The 16226-nt window shown below is 36.7% G+C and overlaps 1 protein-coding gene across 5 annotated transcripts in view; it reads right to left on the bottom strand.

Annotated features, from left to right (window-relative positions):
• Window positions 1–16226, bottom strand: part of SOX6 (SRY-box transcription factor 6) — a 588685-nt gene that overhangs the window by 120367 nt on the left and 452092 nt on the right. For 3 of the 5 annotated variants that reach the window (XM_081063956.1, XM_081063957.1, XM_081063958.1), the window contains one exon: window positions 3765–3885. In XM_081063956.1, coding sequence (XP_080920082.1) covers window positions 3765–3885 — 121 coding nt within the window. Of the gene's footprint in view, window positions 1–3764; window positions 3889–16226 lie in introns of all 5 variants that reach the window. The other 2 variants (XM_081063954.1, XM_081063955.1) reach the window with 1 other exon arrangement.

The following is a 16226-nucleotide window of genomic DNA, read 5'->3' as shown; positions in this document are numbered from 1 at the left end:
TGCCCGCAGAGTTTTTTTGGTGATGATTAAAAGTTTTGGGTATAGATATTGGTGATGGTTACACAACATTACAAATGTATTAATGCCACTGAGTTGTACATTTACAAACAGATAAATTGATAAATATTATGTTATGCATGTTTTACTGTAATTTTTTTTTTTTAAAGAAGCATTAGGTATACTTGTAAAATTGCTTTTGGTCATCAGGCAAAGGGACAACATATTTCACACAAATGCTCAGTTTTGGGACATTTTTAATGGATAAGAATGTAGTTTAATGTAGTTAAATTTACTCAATTTTATGATCAGACTTTACCCCCAAAGCTAGTACTTTAGAATTTTCAAAGAACTTTCATACATTTTAACAAATTTAATCTTTACACCCACACTGAGCAGTGGACAAATCATAACATATGTTTTCAGAGGACAAAAATGTGAGGCTCAGCAAGGTTAAAAGATACATTCAAGTAAGAATTAAAGTAATCCATGTAAAATATTTAGCACAGTATTTGGCACAAAATAACTACTCAGTAAGCCTTAGCTGTTATCATAACTAACACGTGAGTGGAGGAGCCAAGGGCAGTCAGAGATCTCCTAGGATCTCGTAGGAAATGTCCAGCAGCAATCATTTAATAAATCCCAACTACATAAAGTCCATGGGTCAGCGGCATCGTCCCTGACACATGAAGGAGGCTATCCACTGTTTTCATTTCACAGGCAATTCAACCTTGATCTGATACACACATTGGCAGCTATGAAGGAGGCTTAATCTTTTAATTTTCTCAAAAATAAGTGCTCAAATGTGTTGACTGTGTCCTGGATTGCAGCATCTCTTGGTATCACTATAGGAAAGAGCAAAACAATCGAAACTCTGTAGCTTATGTTCTGGGCCCTGTTGAGTTCCTTTCCAGAAAGATCCCTCGAATTATAGAATCATTAAAAGTTTTTTGTTTTGGATTAGGGGTTAAAACTCAAAAACGCTATTTCTACAGAGATTAATCTGGTAGATGTTCCCGTAAAACTACATAATCCTTGGGAGAAACGCAAGCCAGCGAGTTATGAGGGCTTGCCTGGCGTTTACTGCACACAGGGACCCCAAAATGCCCAGAGCGATGGGTCAAATCATCTGAAGGGACGAAGGCCCAGAGGCCTAATATATTTGTTTAGATTGTCCTACTATGGATTCAGAAACAGTCAACCTTAGAGGACTTAACCCCAAGGTGAGTCTGTCTTTCTAGAAATCATGACAGGATTATTCGATTGGCTGGAAGCACAAACTCTATGGAAGGTGGGAAAGTAGCAAAAACAGAGTCACTTTTTCTGTAATTTATAAAGACCAAGGTAGCACTTGCTCATCCTCTTGCTTAGGGAACCAAAATATAAAGTATGTCACCATTCAAGGCTTTTATATGTGACAAAGCCGCTGTCTTCTAAAAATGTAGTCCTTCTCTCATGTCTATTTCAAGTGAAATTAACACAGCTCAGTTTGGGGCAAGTAAATTTTCCTAGTCCAGACTCCAGTCCAACAGAAATTTCCTCCCCCAACGCATGTGAATAACAAGATCCAGTCTCCTGAGGATGTACCATTTCTCTACAAATAGTGTAAGGACATAACATTTAAATCCTGTTTAAGTATCATTTTTATATATAATAAAGCCTAGATTAGCCAAAGGATTAAAGAATGTAGAGTTGTGGTTAATTAAATCATCTGCCATAACTCAGGAGTCAGGAGCAAATACTTTTTTTTCTTTTATCAGCCTTGCTTATGAATAAAAATCATCCTCCATATCCCATCCATTGTCCTGCCTTCACCAGAATGTTCTGGCCAACATAACAAATACAACTTTGCTGCCCCAGGACACTACTCCATGCAGCACATACGATGTGCATGGAGGTAACTCATTCCTGCACCATGTTGTCCCAATCTCTTTATTGTTCTTAGTTACATATTGTAATCTTAGTGATGCTGTATGAGAAGACCTTTTTTTCTAAACACTCCAAATTCATTGACTATATAACAATATCTTCCCACATGAAAAATGTCATTATTGTTTCAACAAAATTAGGTTAAGTGATGTTAAGTATGTTGATGTCGACATCTAGCAGAAAATAAGGCCCATTCCTGATATGGAAGTGTGGAGAATTTTACATTTAAAACCACTGAAATTAAATAGACAGTTTCCACATACAGTTCATTGAAAAGGTTTCTGAGACTGGTACGGGAATGGCAACTCAGAGCTGGAATAAACCAGTACACTGAGCTTGCGTCAGTGTTCCAAAAGGAAGTCAAGATGAGGAAATAGCTCAGAACTATTTATAGACAAGAGAAGGACTACACCACTGCACCGACAGAAACATATTCTCTGAGACAAAATCTACTCTCGTCCTTAACATGGATACCAATTTCATAAGCAATCTCACTTGCTCTAAAAATTCTGCTCTAGAAAAATCAGTTTTGAGCAATTTGAATAACAATTTTCTTCCACTCAAATATCCAAAAACCTTTGGTCGTACGAGGTTTGACTAAATTGTATCTGAGGAAGTTTCCAAGTCAGTCCTTAAATTAGCCAATTCCTTAGCATCTCTATTCCTTGAATCATGTGAGTGTTGACACTGACATCTTACCTTTCCTTACAAAGAACGGGGTTCTCTACCAAATGCAAAAGAGTAATCGATGGCAATAAGCAATTAGAACAGATGTTCAAACTCCTTGGGTTTGTTTTTATGCTATTTAGTAAGCTTCCTTCCCAAGAATTTTAGTAAAGTGATTTATATTTTATTATTGCCTTTAAGCAATTAAAATGCCTTTGTTCACTGTATAAATCCCACACACAAAGAAACTGCTGCACTCAGATTTGTTGCCCTCAGACTTGGTGGTTAATATAAGCAGGTTAATATGTTAAAAAGAACTTGACACAGAAATTATTAATGAGTAGAACAAGGTCACTACTTCTGAGCTGAGGTCACTTACAAAGAATGCACAAATGAAATGAAGGTTGACTTTTATTTACTTGACTATCTTCTTAGGTTGGATTCCTTTGGCAACATATCTTTAAACATTTAAAGCCCTGTTTACAAGGAGGCTCTGAAAGAAGCTTCAAACCATTATGTGTCCCTAATTGAATTCCCCAGGAGTCCAGTAAACTCAGAGGAATAAAGAAAAATCATAACATTTGCTAAATCATCTCAAAACATATTTCACTGCAAGGTTATGTGACTTGTTTTTTGAGGTTCAAAGATGAATGAGAAAATACTACTGAATGCTTCATTATTTAGACTAAAATCAAAAAAAGTTTTACCTATTAATAGGAAGCTAATTACATCAGTCCAGTTTTAACTTTACTTCTAAGAGAAATCAAACAACAAACAATAATAACATTTTATACTGTATGTGACCACTCTCCCAGAGTATAAAAGCTCTCAGGGGGAGGAAAGCATCTTGACCCAAAGACAATAATTCACGGTAAAGGTAGGAGAGAGAGCTGACAAAAATTTGTAGTCCCTGGGGAAAGTAGCACTGCATCTGGGAATTCAAAACAAACTCAAGTGGAAGAGGAGAAAGTAAAAGTTTTTTAGCAACCAATTAGTTTATTCACATGGCACCCTCCCAATTAACCTCCCAATTCTAATTGTACTTGAACATCAGCGTTTAAGATCTTGTTATTTATAGTTCTTTAGTATGCTCCTATGTTTGTTGTGACAACCAAGCAAAAACATGTGGATTTTAGCATTTCCAAAAGAATGTTAAATCTCTCTCTACTTACCTGGTTTGTATGTTATTCCAGGGGGGAAGAGGAATCCCTGTTGGGCAGCAGCTGCGGCTGCCAGGGTCCGCTGGTCATGTGGAAAGATTGGGATCATAAGCGGAGGCATGTGACCCTGAACCTGCTAAACAGAAAAGAGCCTATGATCAGATGGAGAGCAAACGTGCGCCACCAAGTATTTGTTTTTCCCTCCTGGTGGTGTGCTGGTACCCACACAGCCACCCACTTTGAACCTCATTCAAAATACGCTCCCTGAGACAATTCAGGCAAAATTCCCCAAATTCATTCTCTTAGATTCCATGAGCACACCAAGAACGTAACCTCACTGTGAAATGGCTTCATTCCTGCCTTCCACTCCATTGTAGTTCATGATTTGCTTTTATCTTGACTTGTTTTCCTTTTATTTTCTCTCTCTCCTTTTTTTAAAACAAAGAAGGAGGAGAACCAAGTTTGCTTCTTTGTACACCATACAACGTTAAAAGGCTCTGCCCTTTCACCTGCTTTGCACGCTGTGCTTGATTTTGAAACTAGTACTTAGTACTTAGTATCGTTGGTCAGAAAATAATGTCTAATTGTTATATATTCCAAAAGCTCTATCTCCCCAGTTTAGGCATCTTATTTCAAAGCCTCACGGCATTATGTTAAACATATAGCTCTTCAGATTTAAGGCTACTACATCTTGGCTCCCAATTAAACTAATATTCTTTGCCATACACACCTCGATGTAACATATAAATTGCTTGTCTGGCTAAGCAGTTTTACAGCTTTATGCACTCCCATGTAGCTAAGTAATTATGGAGTTGTATTCAGAGAGCATTTCACAATAAATCCTACTATATCAAATTTCATTTGACCTCAATAAATGTATCAAAGAGCACAAAAATGCAAAATAGAAAATCTTCACTCTATATCAGTATTTGTATTCCACATAAAGAAAATAGGAGCTATGACAGAATCATGCCTGTGAAAATCACATTTTAATTTCCAAGCTCCCTTCTTTACTCTAGGCATGCTGCCCTGATTCCAGAAGAGCATCACAGAAAGGTTTTGTCCTGGCTTTTAGGGCATGATTTTATAGGTTGAACGACACGACTTTTGTTATTTAAAGATCAAAACTAGGATGTGCTAACAGAAATGATCTTTAAGTTCAAACTGGTCTTTTGCTTCTTTACTAGTATAAAAATGCTACCTTGTATCCTGTTTAAGATACAAACCTTTACCAGTAATTCTACCAACTCCAAACCATTCCCCTATTTAAATCCCCAAACCTTCTCTTTAGGCAAAATTCCAAATACTGGCTTATGACCCTGCTTCAACAGCACCAGCTTGCCTTGTCCTGCCTGTTCCCTCCACAGCCCGGGACATGGTACAAAATGCTTCTCTGTGGGTCTAAGACGTTTCATTTACCAACAGTTTTTCTCGAGGGAAAGCCCTAAGATGTGGGTTAATAAAGGGCAAGCAAAAAATAAACACTTTACAGTATTTTTCTGAATTCATTTCTCAGGAAAATCAACTTATAATAAAAAGGTCTTTGTGCAATTACTACCTTGCCAGTGGGGCGTGAAAGAAACTAGCTTTGGGCAGCTATTTCTTCCATTTTAGCTGAGGTAAGCCCAAGTTTTGTACATTAGAGTACAAACTTAGCCTGCTTAAATTGGAGCTGATCCCCTGGTGCCCAGGTCTTGCCTCTAACCCTGAAGAAAAGCACTAGGTTTGCCGTTCAACTCCAGCTTGTTGTGACCTGATGCAAATCTGAGATGTCAAAGATGAGGGCACTGTTCTATATCAGAAAATAAAACACAATTATTTTTTGGGGGGTGACTATTGTTTAGTACAAGAGTACATCAAAGGAAATCATTTCATTTACTTCTAGAAATATGGCCCTAATGTGTCTAGAACATAGTGTAGATGCTTTATCCTCTAAAGAAGGGAAGCAAAAAAGTGAGAAGTCTAGGTATCACATTTATTTATTCTTTCCTTCTTTTATTTAACAGATATTTAGTAAGTTGTTATTATTATGTGTTATGGATCTTGAGAAGCAGTGACAGCATGGCGGTTAATTAGCTTGGGATAGAGAAGATATAAGGTTATCTACAAATATTTGAGGGAATGATATATGGAAGAAGAACCAGATTAAGTCTGAGCAGTTACAAAGGGCAGAACTAGGCTCAAAAGAAAGAGATTTTAGGGAAGTTTAATACAAAGGAGAATTTTCTTATAATGAGTTATTCATCAATCACTCTGATCAAGGAGGTCTTGTGTGTCATCTCCTAGAGGTGGTCAAGTAAAGGCTATATACCGGTATGTTAGAAATTCTTTAAAGGATATGCATAATTAAACCCCTAATTAGACAAGGACCTACAGAGCCTTTTTGGCTTTATAATTCTATGGTTGTTTCAGAGTCAACATTAGGAAGATAATGTGATATAGTCATTCCTTTATTCTCAACACATATTTATTCAGAATCTACTATGCCTACAAAGGCTTTATTGTCAAACAAATCTGAGCTTAAAGCTACACACTACCATTCTGTTAGCTGTGTGACCTTGAACAGTTACTTAACCTTTCTGAGTCTATTATTTTCTCACTGATGTGAAAACCACAGCTAATGATGCTAACTCACATGGTTACTGTAACAATTAAATAGACAAGAAAAGTAAGCTTGTGACACAGTGACTGGCACATAATAGGCACTCAGTAAACGTTAGATCTTTGTTCTTTTTTTAATTTAGTTTGAATATTCAGTACTCGAAAATGATAAATTTACTGAAAAACAAACAAACAAACAAAACAAGAAACAGTGGATCTTACCCATAACTCTAGTTCAAAAAAGAAAACATGAGCTAACTAAATAATTCAGTTTGGCAGGCAGAGATTTGTCATGTTCTTAGAAGACACCATGCCTCACAGATTATCCCACCCCCAGTAGCTAGAAAACCATGAAAAAGAAGAGGTGGGAGTACAGGGATCATAAAGAAGGAATTTGGGATCTTTAGTGTTATTCACTAAGCAGCATCTTATAATGAAAACATAATTTTATTTTTACAGTGGTGCCCAAACTCTTCAGATGAAACAACCTAAGGAGAACGATGACAATTAGGCATCAGACCGTAATTCAGGAATCTTGGTGTCTCTGAAGATATGTCTTTTGTAACTAGCTATGTACATGAGATAACTAAGTCAACTCTCTAGCATCGTTTTTAAAGCCAAAGAGCTGTAGGTATTTCATATTAACATACGCTGTAAGAATGTAGGTAAGTTCCTTTCTATCCATTACCCTCTACAAGGTAGGGTATGTTAGAAACTTTCAATGCTACTGTGTTTCTGCGAAAATAAGACCTAGCCAGACAATCAGCTCTAATGAGTCTTTTGGAGCAAAAATTAATATAAGATCTGGTGTTATATTACATTATATCATATCATATCGTATCGTATCATATCATATCATATCATATCATATTATACCCGGTCTTATTTTATTGTAATTTTTGCTCCAAAAGGCACCATTAGAGCTGATGGTCCAGCTAGGTCTTATTTTCGGGGAAACACGGTAACTATCAGCTCAGGGACAGTTTTCACAAATTGAGGAACAAAGTACATAAGGAGAGGAACAGAAGACCTAGTAAAAACAATAGTAAAGATGGACTCATGGAGGTGGAATGGAGTTTGAAGCTGATCTAACCTAGTAGTTCCTTGACCAGCAGCATCGGCAACATTTACAACTTTAAAGAAGCAAATGATCAGGCTCCATCCCAGACCTATGAATCAGAAACTCTAGGGGTTGGGTCCAACTACCTAAAATTTAGGCTCTAATCCAGAGCAGTGACACTCAGACTTCAGTGTGAGTCAGGATCTGGAGGGCTGGTTAATAAAACAGAGATTGCTCAACCCCACCCTCAGAGTCTCTGGAGCAGTAGCTCTGAGGTGGGGGCCTGAGAGTGAACTTTACTAACAGGTTCCCAGGTGGAGCTGGTGCTGCTGGTCCAGGGACCATTCTCTGAGAATCACTGATCTAAATCAAACCTCACAATTTACACGCAGGGAAACAAGTGGCTAGAGAAGGTCAAAGATATGAGTCTGAGGTCACACAGCCTATGACAGAACTGGATTTAGGGTCCAGAACTGCTAATCAACCTGTCCAGTGCTTTTTCCTTTACATTACGTGGTCGTCAGTAATGGAGAAAAGAAAAATCACACTCCTTTGGGAAAGGAAATCTGGAAATCTGTAACTAAAAATAATTTTATATTTCCGAGGTGTACTGTTGGAGTATAGATATTATGTTTCTTCAGTTTCAGTTTCTTCTCTCTTGTTTTGTACCCACTACAATTTGATCTCAACCTATTGTCATTAATTCCAATAATTTATTACAATTCATTCATTAGCAATAATCATTTAGCTCCAAATGATAAAATTGTCCTTATTTTAGGTAAAGCAATGACAATTCAGACTGCCCTTCATTAAACACAAGCCAAAATATCTAGTAGCCAGTTAGACTATGGACGATGTATTACAGAATTGTACACTTGAAACCTATGTAATTTTACTAACTATTGTCACCCCAATAAATTTTAATTAAAAAAAAAGACTCTAGGCTGAGAGAAGATGATGAAAAGTTCCTTTCTAGCTCTAATCACAAAGGTAATAATAGTGATGATGATGATGGTGATACTAATCACAGCAGTAGCTAATATTCTCCAGTGTTTCCTACATGTCAAGCACTGGGAAAGTGATTTAGATGCTCCATCTCATTTAATCCTCAAATCTCGATGATGAAGTTAGTGCAATTATTCTCATTCATTTAATGAAAAAGACAAAACCATGAGAGGCTAAGTAAATTGGTGAATTAAAAAAGTGGTAGAGCCAAGATTCGAGTCCAGGCAAATCAGGCTCAAAGTCTATACTTTTAAAGTACCAAATATAAAGTCATCTGTTGGTAAATAGACCTAAATCAGATAAGGAATATAATTCTTTGTGATAATTATTTGACTGAAAGTTTTATAACTATAATTGTAAATTTACATGCAGTTGTAATAACACACAGATTCCACGTACCCTTTACTCAGTTTCCTCCAATGGTAACATCTTGAAAAACTATAGTGCACCCTATGTTCATTACAGTATTATTCATGGTGGCCAACTCATTGAAACAACCAAAGTTTCCTTCAATAGATGATTGGATAAAGAAGATGTTGTATATATACAAAATGGAATACTACTCAGCTATAAGAAAAGATGAATTACTTCCATTTACAACAACATGAATGGATCTTGAGATTATCACTTTAAGTGAAATAAGTCAGACAGAAAAAGTAGAGAACCACATGATTTCATTCTTATGTGGGATATAAAACTGTAAGCAACAAACAAACAAGACAAACAAATAAAAAATCTCAGACAGAAACAACAGTTTAGTGGTTACCAGAGAGTAAAGGGGGGCAGGGGTGATGGTAGAAGAGGGTAAAGGGGGTTCAAATATATGGTGATGGAAGGAGAACTGACTCTGGGTGGTGAACACACAATGCAATATGTAGATGATGTATATATATAGATGATGTACACTTGAAACCTATATAATTTTACTAACCATTGCCACCCCAATAAATTTAATTGAAGAAAAAAAAAACTACAGTAGAATATCATAGCCAGGGAATTAACATTGATACAAGCCAACAATCTTATTCAGATTTCCCCAAAGGAATATTATTTTAAAGAAATTATATGTCTTAAAAATTAGCAAGGATAATGGAGGTCTATGAAAACATCTAACTACCATCTTTTATAGAAAGCTCATCATGAGCCAGTTCAAATACAGTCATGCACTGCATAATGATATTTCGGTCAATGAGGAACCACATATACAACAGTGATCCCATAATATTACAATAGAACCCAAAATTTCCTATCACCTAGTGACACTGTAGCCATAGTAACACCTAGCGCAATGCATTACTCACGTGTTTGTGGTGATGCTGGTGTAAACAAACTGCATTGCCAGTCATGTAAAAGTACAGCACATACAATTACAGTAGTAGGCTATACCATCTAGTTTTGTGTAAAGACATTCCACAATGTTCGCACAACAAAATCATGCAGCAATGCATTTCTCAGATTATAACCCTGTTGTTAAGCAGTGCATGACTGCAATGTAAGTGGAAAGCATGAATTAAAGCAATAATTTCCCCCCCTTTCATAGATTGCCACTTATGGTACTTACTAGAAGATTATTGGTAGAAGGTGGGACAGAAACAGAAAGCAAGGATAAAGTAGGGGGTAGAGATAGAAAACAGGGCTTGGTGGCTACACAAGTATCACGTAAGCATGCAAAATATTTTCCTCCTATGGAAGCTGTGAATTAAGTTCACTGCACTGAGTGTCAGCGCTTAGGGCAGATAAAGAATTTTAAAGATACAGCACAACCCCAGCTTACTCAGGAGAATGGAAGCCTGCCTTTCCTCTTTCTTCCTATCAACCTGTTTTCCCATCTGGTGACATGCCAGGAAAGGCAGTCACACTGGAAACAGCAACCTCCAAATATATTTACTAAAGAATAATAAAAAACAGAATTCCCCTCACTCCATCAAAGAATGACCAGTCTCCACATGTCTTTTCCAAGAAGTTAAAAAAATTTTCAAACAGCATATTTTTGTCTTGAAAGTGTAGCTTTCCCTTAGCACAAATTCAGAGGTGCTTTAATTATCCCAGGGGTAAAGAGGTAAAACTGATTTTGTTAATGCAAAAAGTAAAATTGAACGCTGCCAAAAATATATCTGAGTATGAAAGTGCATTATTTTTATTGCTTGGGAAGTCAGCACTAACTGGCTAATATGTAACTTGAATGACTAATGAGAAACCAGGAACCCATCCGAGGTGAAGCTCAGTCAGTATATCATGGAAAAAACACACTGTGTGTCTCAGCACACACCAGTCCATTCATACTAAACTCTCACAATCCCTCACTAAATCGGTTCCCTTTTGGAGAGGGTGGGAAACACATTCTTGATCAAATAGGGTACATGCCCAGAAATTGTAATTGCTCAAGTGTTCCTCATGTCCTTCAGACAATCAAGACCGCAGCACATGAATGTGAAACACTCAGGGTCGGTCTCTTCCTGTTCCTGAAACAGCATTGTTGCATCAACACTTTTCCCCTTTGTTTTCTCTGTGCTAAGTTGTTGACGGTGCCATTTTTTGCCATCTGCCCCAGAGCTTCATTAAAGATACATGAATGGGCTAACTGGCCTGATATCTTGTGAGGAACAGGTGCTATTGTTTGTCCCTGAAGACAAGCACTAAAGATATGACTCAGAATACTTGAGAAAGAGCATCTGCAGCAGTCAGTCAGTCAGAGAGCAACTTGGCAGAGACCTGGCTACGTGCTAATATTCAGACACAGTGACACTCAGGGGGGCTCATTTTCTCTCTTACGGAAATTATTTAACTTTTTTAATGACGGAAAATACAACTTTGTGTTGAAAAGCATGAGAATATTAATGTCTATTGCTGAGTGAAAGATAGTGAGCAAGTAAAGATCTTTCTAATGCTTTTTTTCTAGAAAAATCATTCCTCCTGTGGTTTAATTGGAGAAAGCTTCTTTAATCTTGTGGAACGAATGTATCCAATGTTTGTAAATCATGACAGGGAAGGAAAAACAGAGACAGAAAATAGAGAGTGAGAAAGAGAGGGAGGGCAGAGGGGCATACAGACAGAAAGGGGGCAGGGGGAGGGTAATTTCCTTAAGGGCCATAGTCTGTATTGCAAAGAATAGCTGAGTCATTTGCATACAGTGTTACAACTGTAAAAGCTGCAGTGTCTAGAGTGAAAGGGATAAAGGCCCCAGAAACCTTACATGAAAAGCCGTCAAGGTCAGGTTGTCTTCTTACTGCCAAAAAATGCATGCAGAACCCTATGGACCTCAGTTAATGCTGGAGAGTTAGGAGGGAAAGGGTCTCATTTGATAGAATAAAGGAGCGCCTTAACATAAACCTGTTTAGGTGCAACCTTTTGTTGTTGTTAAAAATCTATCTAAAATGTTAAGACTTTCCTTTGCCTTACCTTAGCATAATGCAGTGGTGAGCACATTGAACTTCTCTGGGTTGACGATAGTCTGAGGCGCACAAAGGAGCCTTATGTTATATACGTCCTACCTGAGCATTCACTAATTGTTTCTATTCAGTAATCATCTCTCACCACGTAAACTGAATGGCCTGTGCCATCTACATTTCTGCATACCCTACTGCTCGTATCACCGGGCTAAGGCATTTTTGAGTCAACGGATCAATTTGAGAACCATCGAAGACCTAAGAAATGGTATTGTAAGCATCAGTTTCCATAACGTAGTATTGTTAATGTGACTGTAAAAGGTATAGAATTGTAGTTGTTCTCACTTCAGAAGAGAATTAATGATTTTTAAACACATCTTGATATCACATTGTTTGCTTTTCATTTGTCTTATTCAGCAAATCAATGGCTGCTACAGCTAATGGAGGATAGCAAATCCTTTCTTGGAGAGACTAGCTAGTTCTAGCAGGAGAATGACGAAACAGAAATTTCATCAGGGGCAATTCTAGGACACAAATTTTCTAGAGTGTTTGAGAACACAGAATACCATCTTTCCAGATGTTTCCCATCAACATCCAATAGATATACACTGTACAAATAACGCAACTGTATCCAGAAGAGGATCCTGCTTTGCTTGTTTGTTGATGGCAGGATTTTCTCTCTCTCTCTCTCTCTCTCTCTCTCTCTCTCTCTCTCTCTCTCTCTCTGTCTCGTCATTGTTATCATTCATCTTTAATGTAACACAATTTCTTCCTAAAACTTGCATATTACTGCCACCAGTCTTTTCAAAATTCTCACTAAAGGGCCAAGAAAACCCCTGAAAAGGTAGAACAAACTCAAGACATTACAGTTTAAAGGCATCCTTTTAAAAATTCAGGCTTTAATCTTTCAGTCATATGTATTAGTGTGAACATTAATGAAGACCTAACTTTATACTGATGATATATATTTTTCTGTATATATGTCATACTTCAATGAAAAGTTAATTTAAAGAAAAGAGAAAATAGTTCCAGTAATTTACTTATCTTTACTAATTTACATTATTAAACATATTTAGTAGAAAATCTGAACTATTCACAGGAGAAACGGAAAAGACACATTTTGCCCCTAGCTTCTCTATGTCCCTACCCTCACTACCAAGAGTAATGCACGCAAACAAAAAGCAATTCTCTGTACTAGGTGGTATTTAAGGTAGCTATTTTATTTTACATCTTTTTTTAAAAAATTTATTGGGGTGACAATTATTAGTGAAATTACATAGATTTCAGGTGTACAATTCTGTATTACATTATCTATAAATCCCATTATGTGTTCACCACTCAGAGTCAGTTCTCCTTCCATCACCATATATTTGGACTCTCTTACCCTCATCTCCCTCCCCACTAAGGTAGCTATTTTAAATCCACCTCACAGTCTAGCACTTTCTAGCTCCCTTCCTTGGTTACACAGGAGAGAAATGACCACTGAGAGTAAGCGTACAATGACTTAATCTATCAATAGCACATATTTTAAAAATCTTAAAGGTCAATAGCACATATTTTAAAAATCTTCTTTAGGTATATATTCAGAGAGACATGCTAGCCCTGAAAGAGCCAATCCTGACCTTTGTATTAACTCCTGTTTTTATATTCTCAGCATACTGTATACACTCACACTATCTGCATTTACTAAAATGGGCAAATACCTCATCAACCTACCCGGGATAGTTAGGAGTCAAATATCATTACTTTCTCTCTCATGAATTTGTCATGTTTAAATATTAAATTTGCAAAGAAAAGAACATAGCACTAACATAATCGTACTTCCTGGTATCTCTTACTTATTTGTCTGCTTACTCCCTGAAATAAAGAGCTCCACCCATATAAAATGACCTCTTAGGCGCCCAAGAAATATATTACTCTGTAAGGGAAGTCAATAGCTCCTGTTTTCATTCAAATATTCAACAGCCATTTATTGAGCACCTAGCACTATCCACTTGGTGCCGTGCCAGACACTAGTAATATAAAGATACTACAGAGATGCTCATAGTCTTATTTTATCAGGTAGTGGTAATAGGTTTGTTTTCACTTACATAATAGGATAAATCATCCAGTTTGTCAGCTTACTTTAGAGTAGTGTCAATAAAGGAAAGATACGCTTAAAAAGAAACTAAATTACAGCAAAAATTCTATTAGGTGTCTTTCCATAGTCTTCCTATGGTCTATAACCCCGAAAAATTTTGAGAGTATTCATGAGAACAAAAGTCAGATTACTTTATAAAATGGATGATAAATGTTAATTAAGTGTGTTTAAATTATCTTACTATGTTTTAAGAAACTCTCACCAGGAGGGAAGGAGAATATCCTGGCCATAAAGAAATTAATAAAACATGTTATGCAAAAGTAAAATTTATGATTCATTTGGAATTAGATATCTACCACCTTTTCAATCCATACAAATGCATAATCTTGTCAATTAAATATTATTGTTAAGGTCTAGTAGTATGTTAAAATCACTTTAAAGTGCAACTAAGGAAAATTCATGTGTGTTTATTACTCCTTAAGGATCTATTAGTGGGTATTTTATTCAGATTCGTGCTGTAAAATCTGCATAAACTCAGCATATTGTTATCCCCATGTGTGCATTTGTTTGGTTAAAGCAGAACAGCAAATCTCAATTTTTGCAACTTCTGGAAAAGTCAAGAGAACTAAAACAGTCTTAATTTTAATCAGATACAAACAGTTATCACTACAGAAGTGAAGAGTTGACTATTATGCAAATAGTCACAGTTAGTGGTCACCAGGCCATCACAGAAGACTGAGCTAGTCAATTACTTCAGATATTTCCAAAGACTAGTGAAGATGAATGGTTCTTATTCTACCCTGTCTTATTTCCACAGAAGTATGAAACATATTAGAGACTAATGATTGCTGTTCTCAAATGGAAACCCCATTAAATACCAATGATCAAAGTGTTTTGGCAAGATGGAAATTAATTTTTTTTAATTTTGTATGAATGCCATATAAATATGGTAACATTTGTGAAGAATGTAGCATTCCTTTCTTTGTAACAACCAAATTCAGATATAAACCTTTCATAAACTTTTGACCTGTAATGAAGGCAATCTGGCTTTTACTCCCGAAGTATTTTACACAAGCTTATTCTGTTAGCAATGACCAAAGTTCAATTATTAAATTCCTCCTCCCGAAATACAGGTTTACATCTTAGACTACAGGTCTTGTTAAAATTATGCACAAGCAACTTAAAGTCAGGGACGTTGTATCTCCCTGGGGCTTAGTAAAAGTCTCTCTCACACAGAGTAGGGACTCAACAAATATTTGTTACATAAATACATTAAAGGACGTTGGTTCTACGTTGTTTAAAAACTACACTATAATAATTCTGATATTTTGTATCATCTTCTGAATCAATTCGAAGTATTTTTTCATCGTTTACAATCCTCAAATTGAGGCAACGGAAGTATACATATGTCCTCCAAAATGCTTCACTGTTACCATCTTTTCTTTTGGCATGGCATGGTCTGGCTTTGAAGTACATGCGTTGGTATGAAAACATAAAAATTGATTTTATTCATTTATTTGAAGATATTTGTTCATGACTGTGCTCTCCTAGTACATCTGCTGAAATTCATCTATAGTATAATTTAGAGATGACTCTAAGCTTCTTTAATAATCTCATCATCATCAATTATAATCCTTACTGACAAATGATATTCCAAAAGAACCAGGAATATAATTTTCCAAAATAATAATAATAATAAAAATGCCTGTTACATCACAGTGGGCTGGTGATGCAAGAGAGAACAAATGAAGAAAAACATGTAAGCATTGGCTAGCATTGAGAACACAAGCAGTTTCGTCTTAGTCTAGAAGGCCTAAGAAATATATTGGGGGAGTTCTGATCAGAACATAAGATGTCTAAGCTATTAATACCTGGGGCTCAGTCGTGGCAAACTGACCCTCGCTGGAGGTATCAATGAGACACGGCACCTGTGAATGTGATCGGAGTTGGGGTGTGGTGGTACAGAGAGGGAAACTAAGGTGATCTTTATAAGAAACGAATGATGAGTGAAGGCATAAGCAGTGACTACAGCCAGAAATCAAACAGCCTGCAGGTTTTCAGTCTTTATCACACTCAAGTATTTGTGGGGCAAGGGTCAATGACATGCAACTTTAATGTCATTTTGGAATGTCACCTATGGCTCCTGCTCCAGCCTCAGCAAGCACACTTACACATATACACGCACTCTCATTCACACACACCCATTCACACACACTTCTACACTTGCTTCCCCCAACTACATGCACAAGCCTGTCAACACTGAAGGTGGTCATAAGGATACCCTAATGTGTTAGTTTCAAAAGAGCAATTTTCTTTATTTTGGTATTTTTATTTAGTATTAT

Source organism: Rhinolophus hipposideros, assembly GCF_964194185.1.
Source record: "Rhinolophus hipposideros genome assembly, chromosome: 10".
NCBI classification, from domain to species: Eukaryota; Metazoa; Chordata; class Mammalia; order Chiroptera; family Rhinolophidae; genus Rhinolophus; species Rhinolophus hipposideros.
The sequence above is the reverse complement of the archived record's forward strand: the minus strand, read 5'-3'. Positions and strand labels throughout refer to the sequence as shown.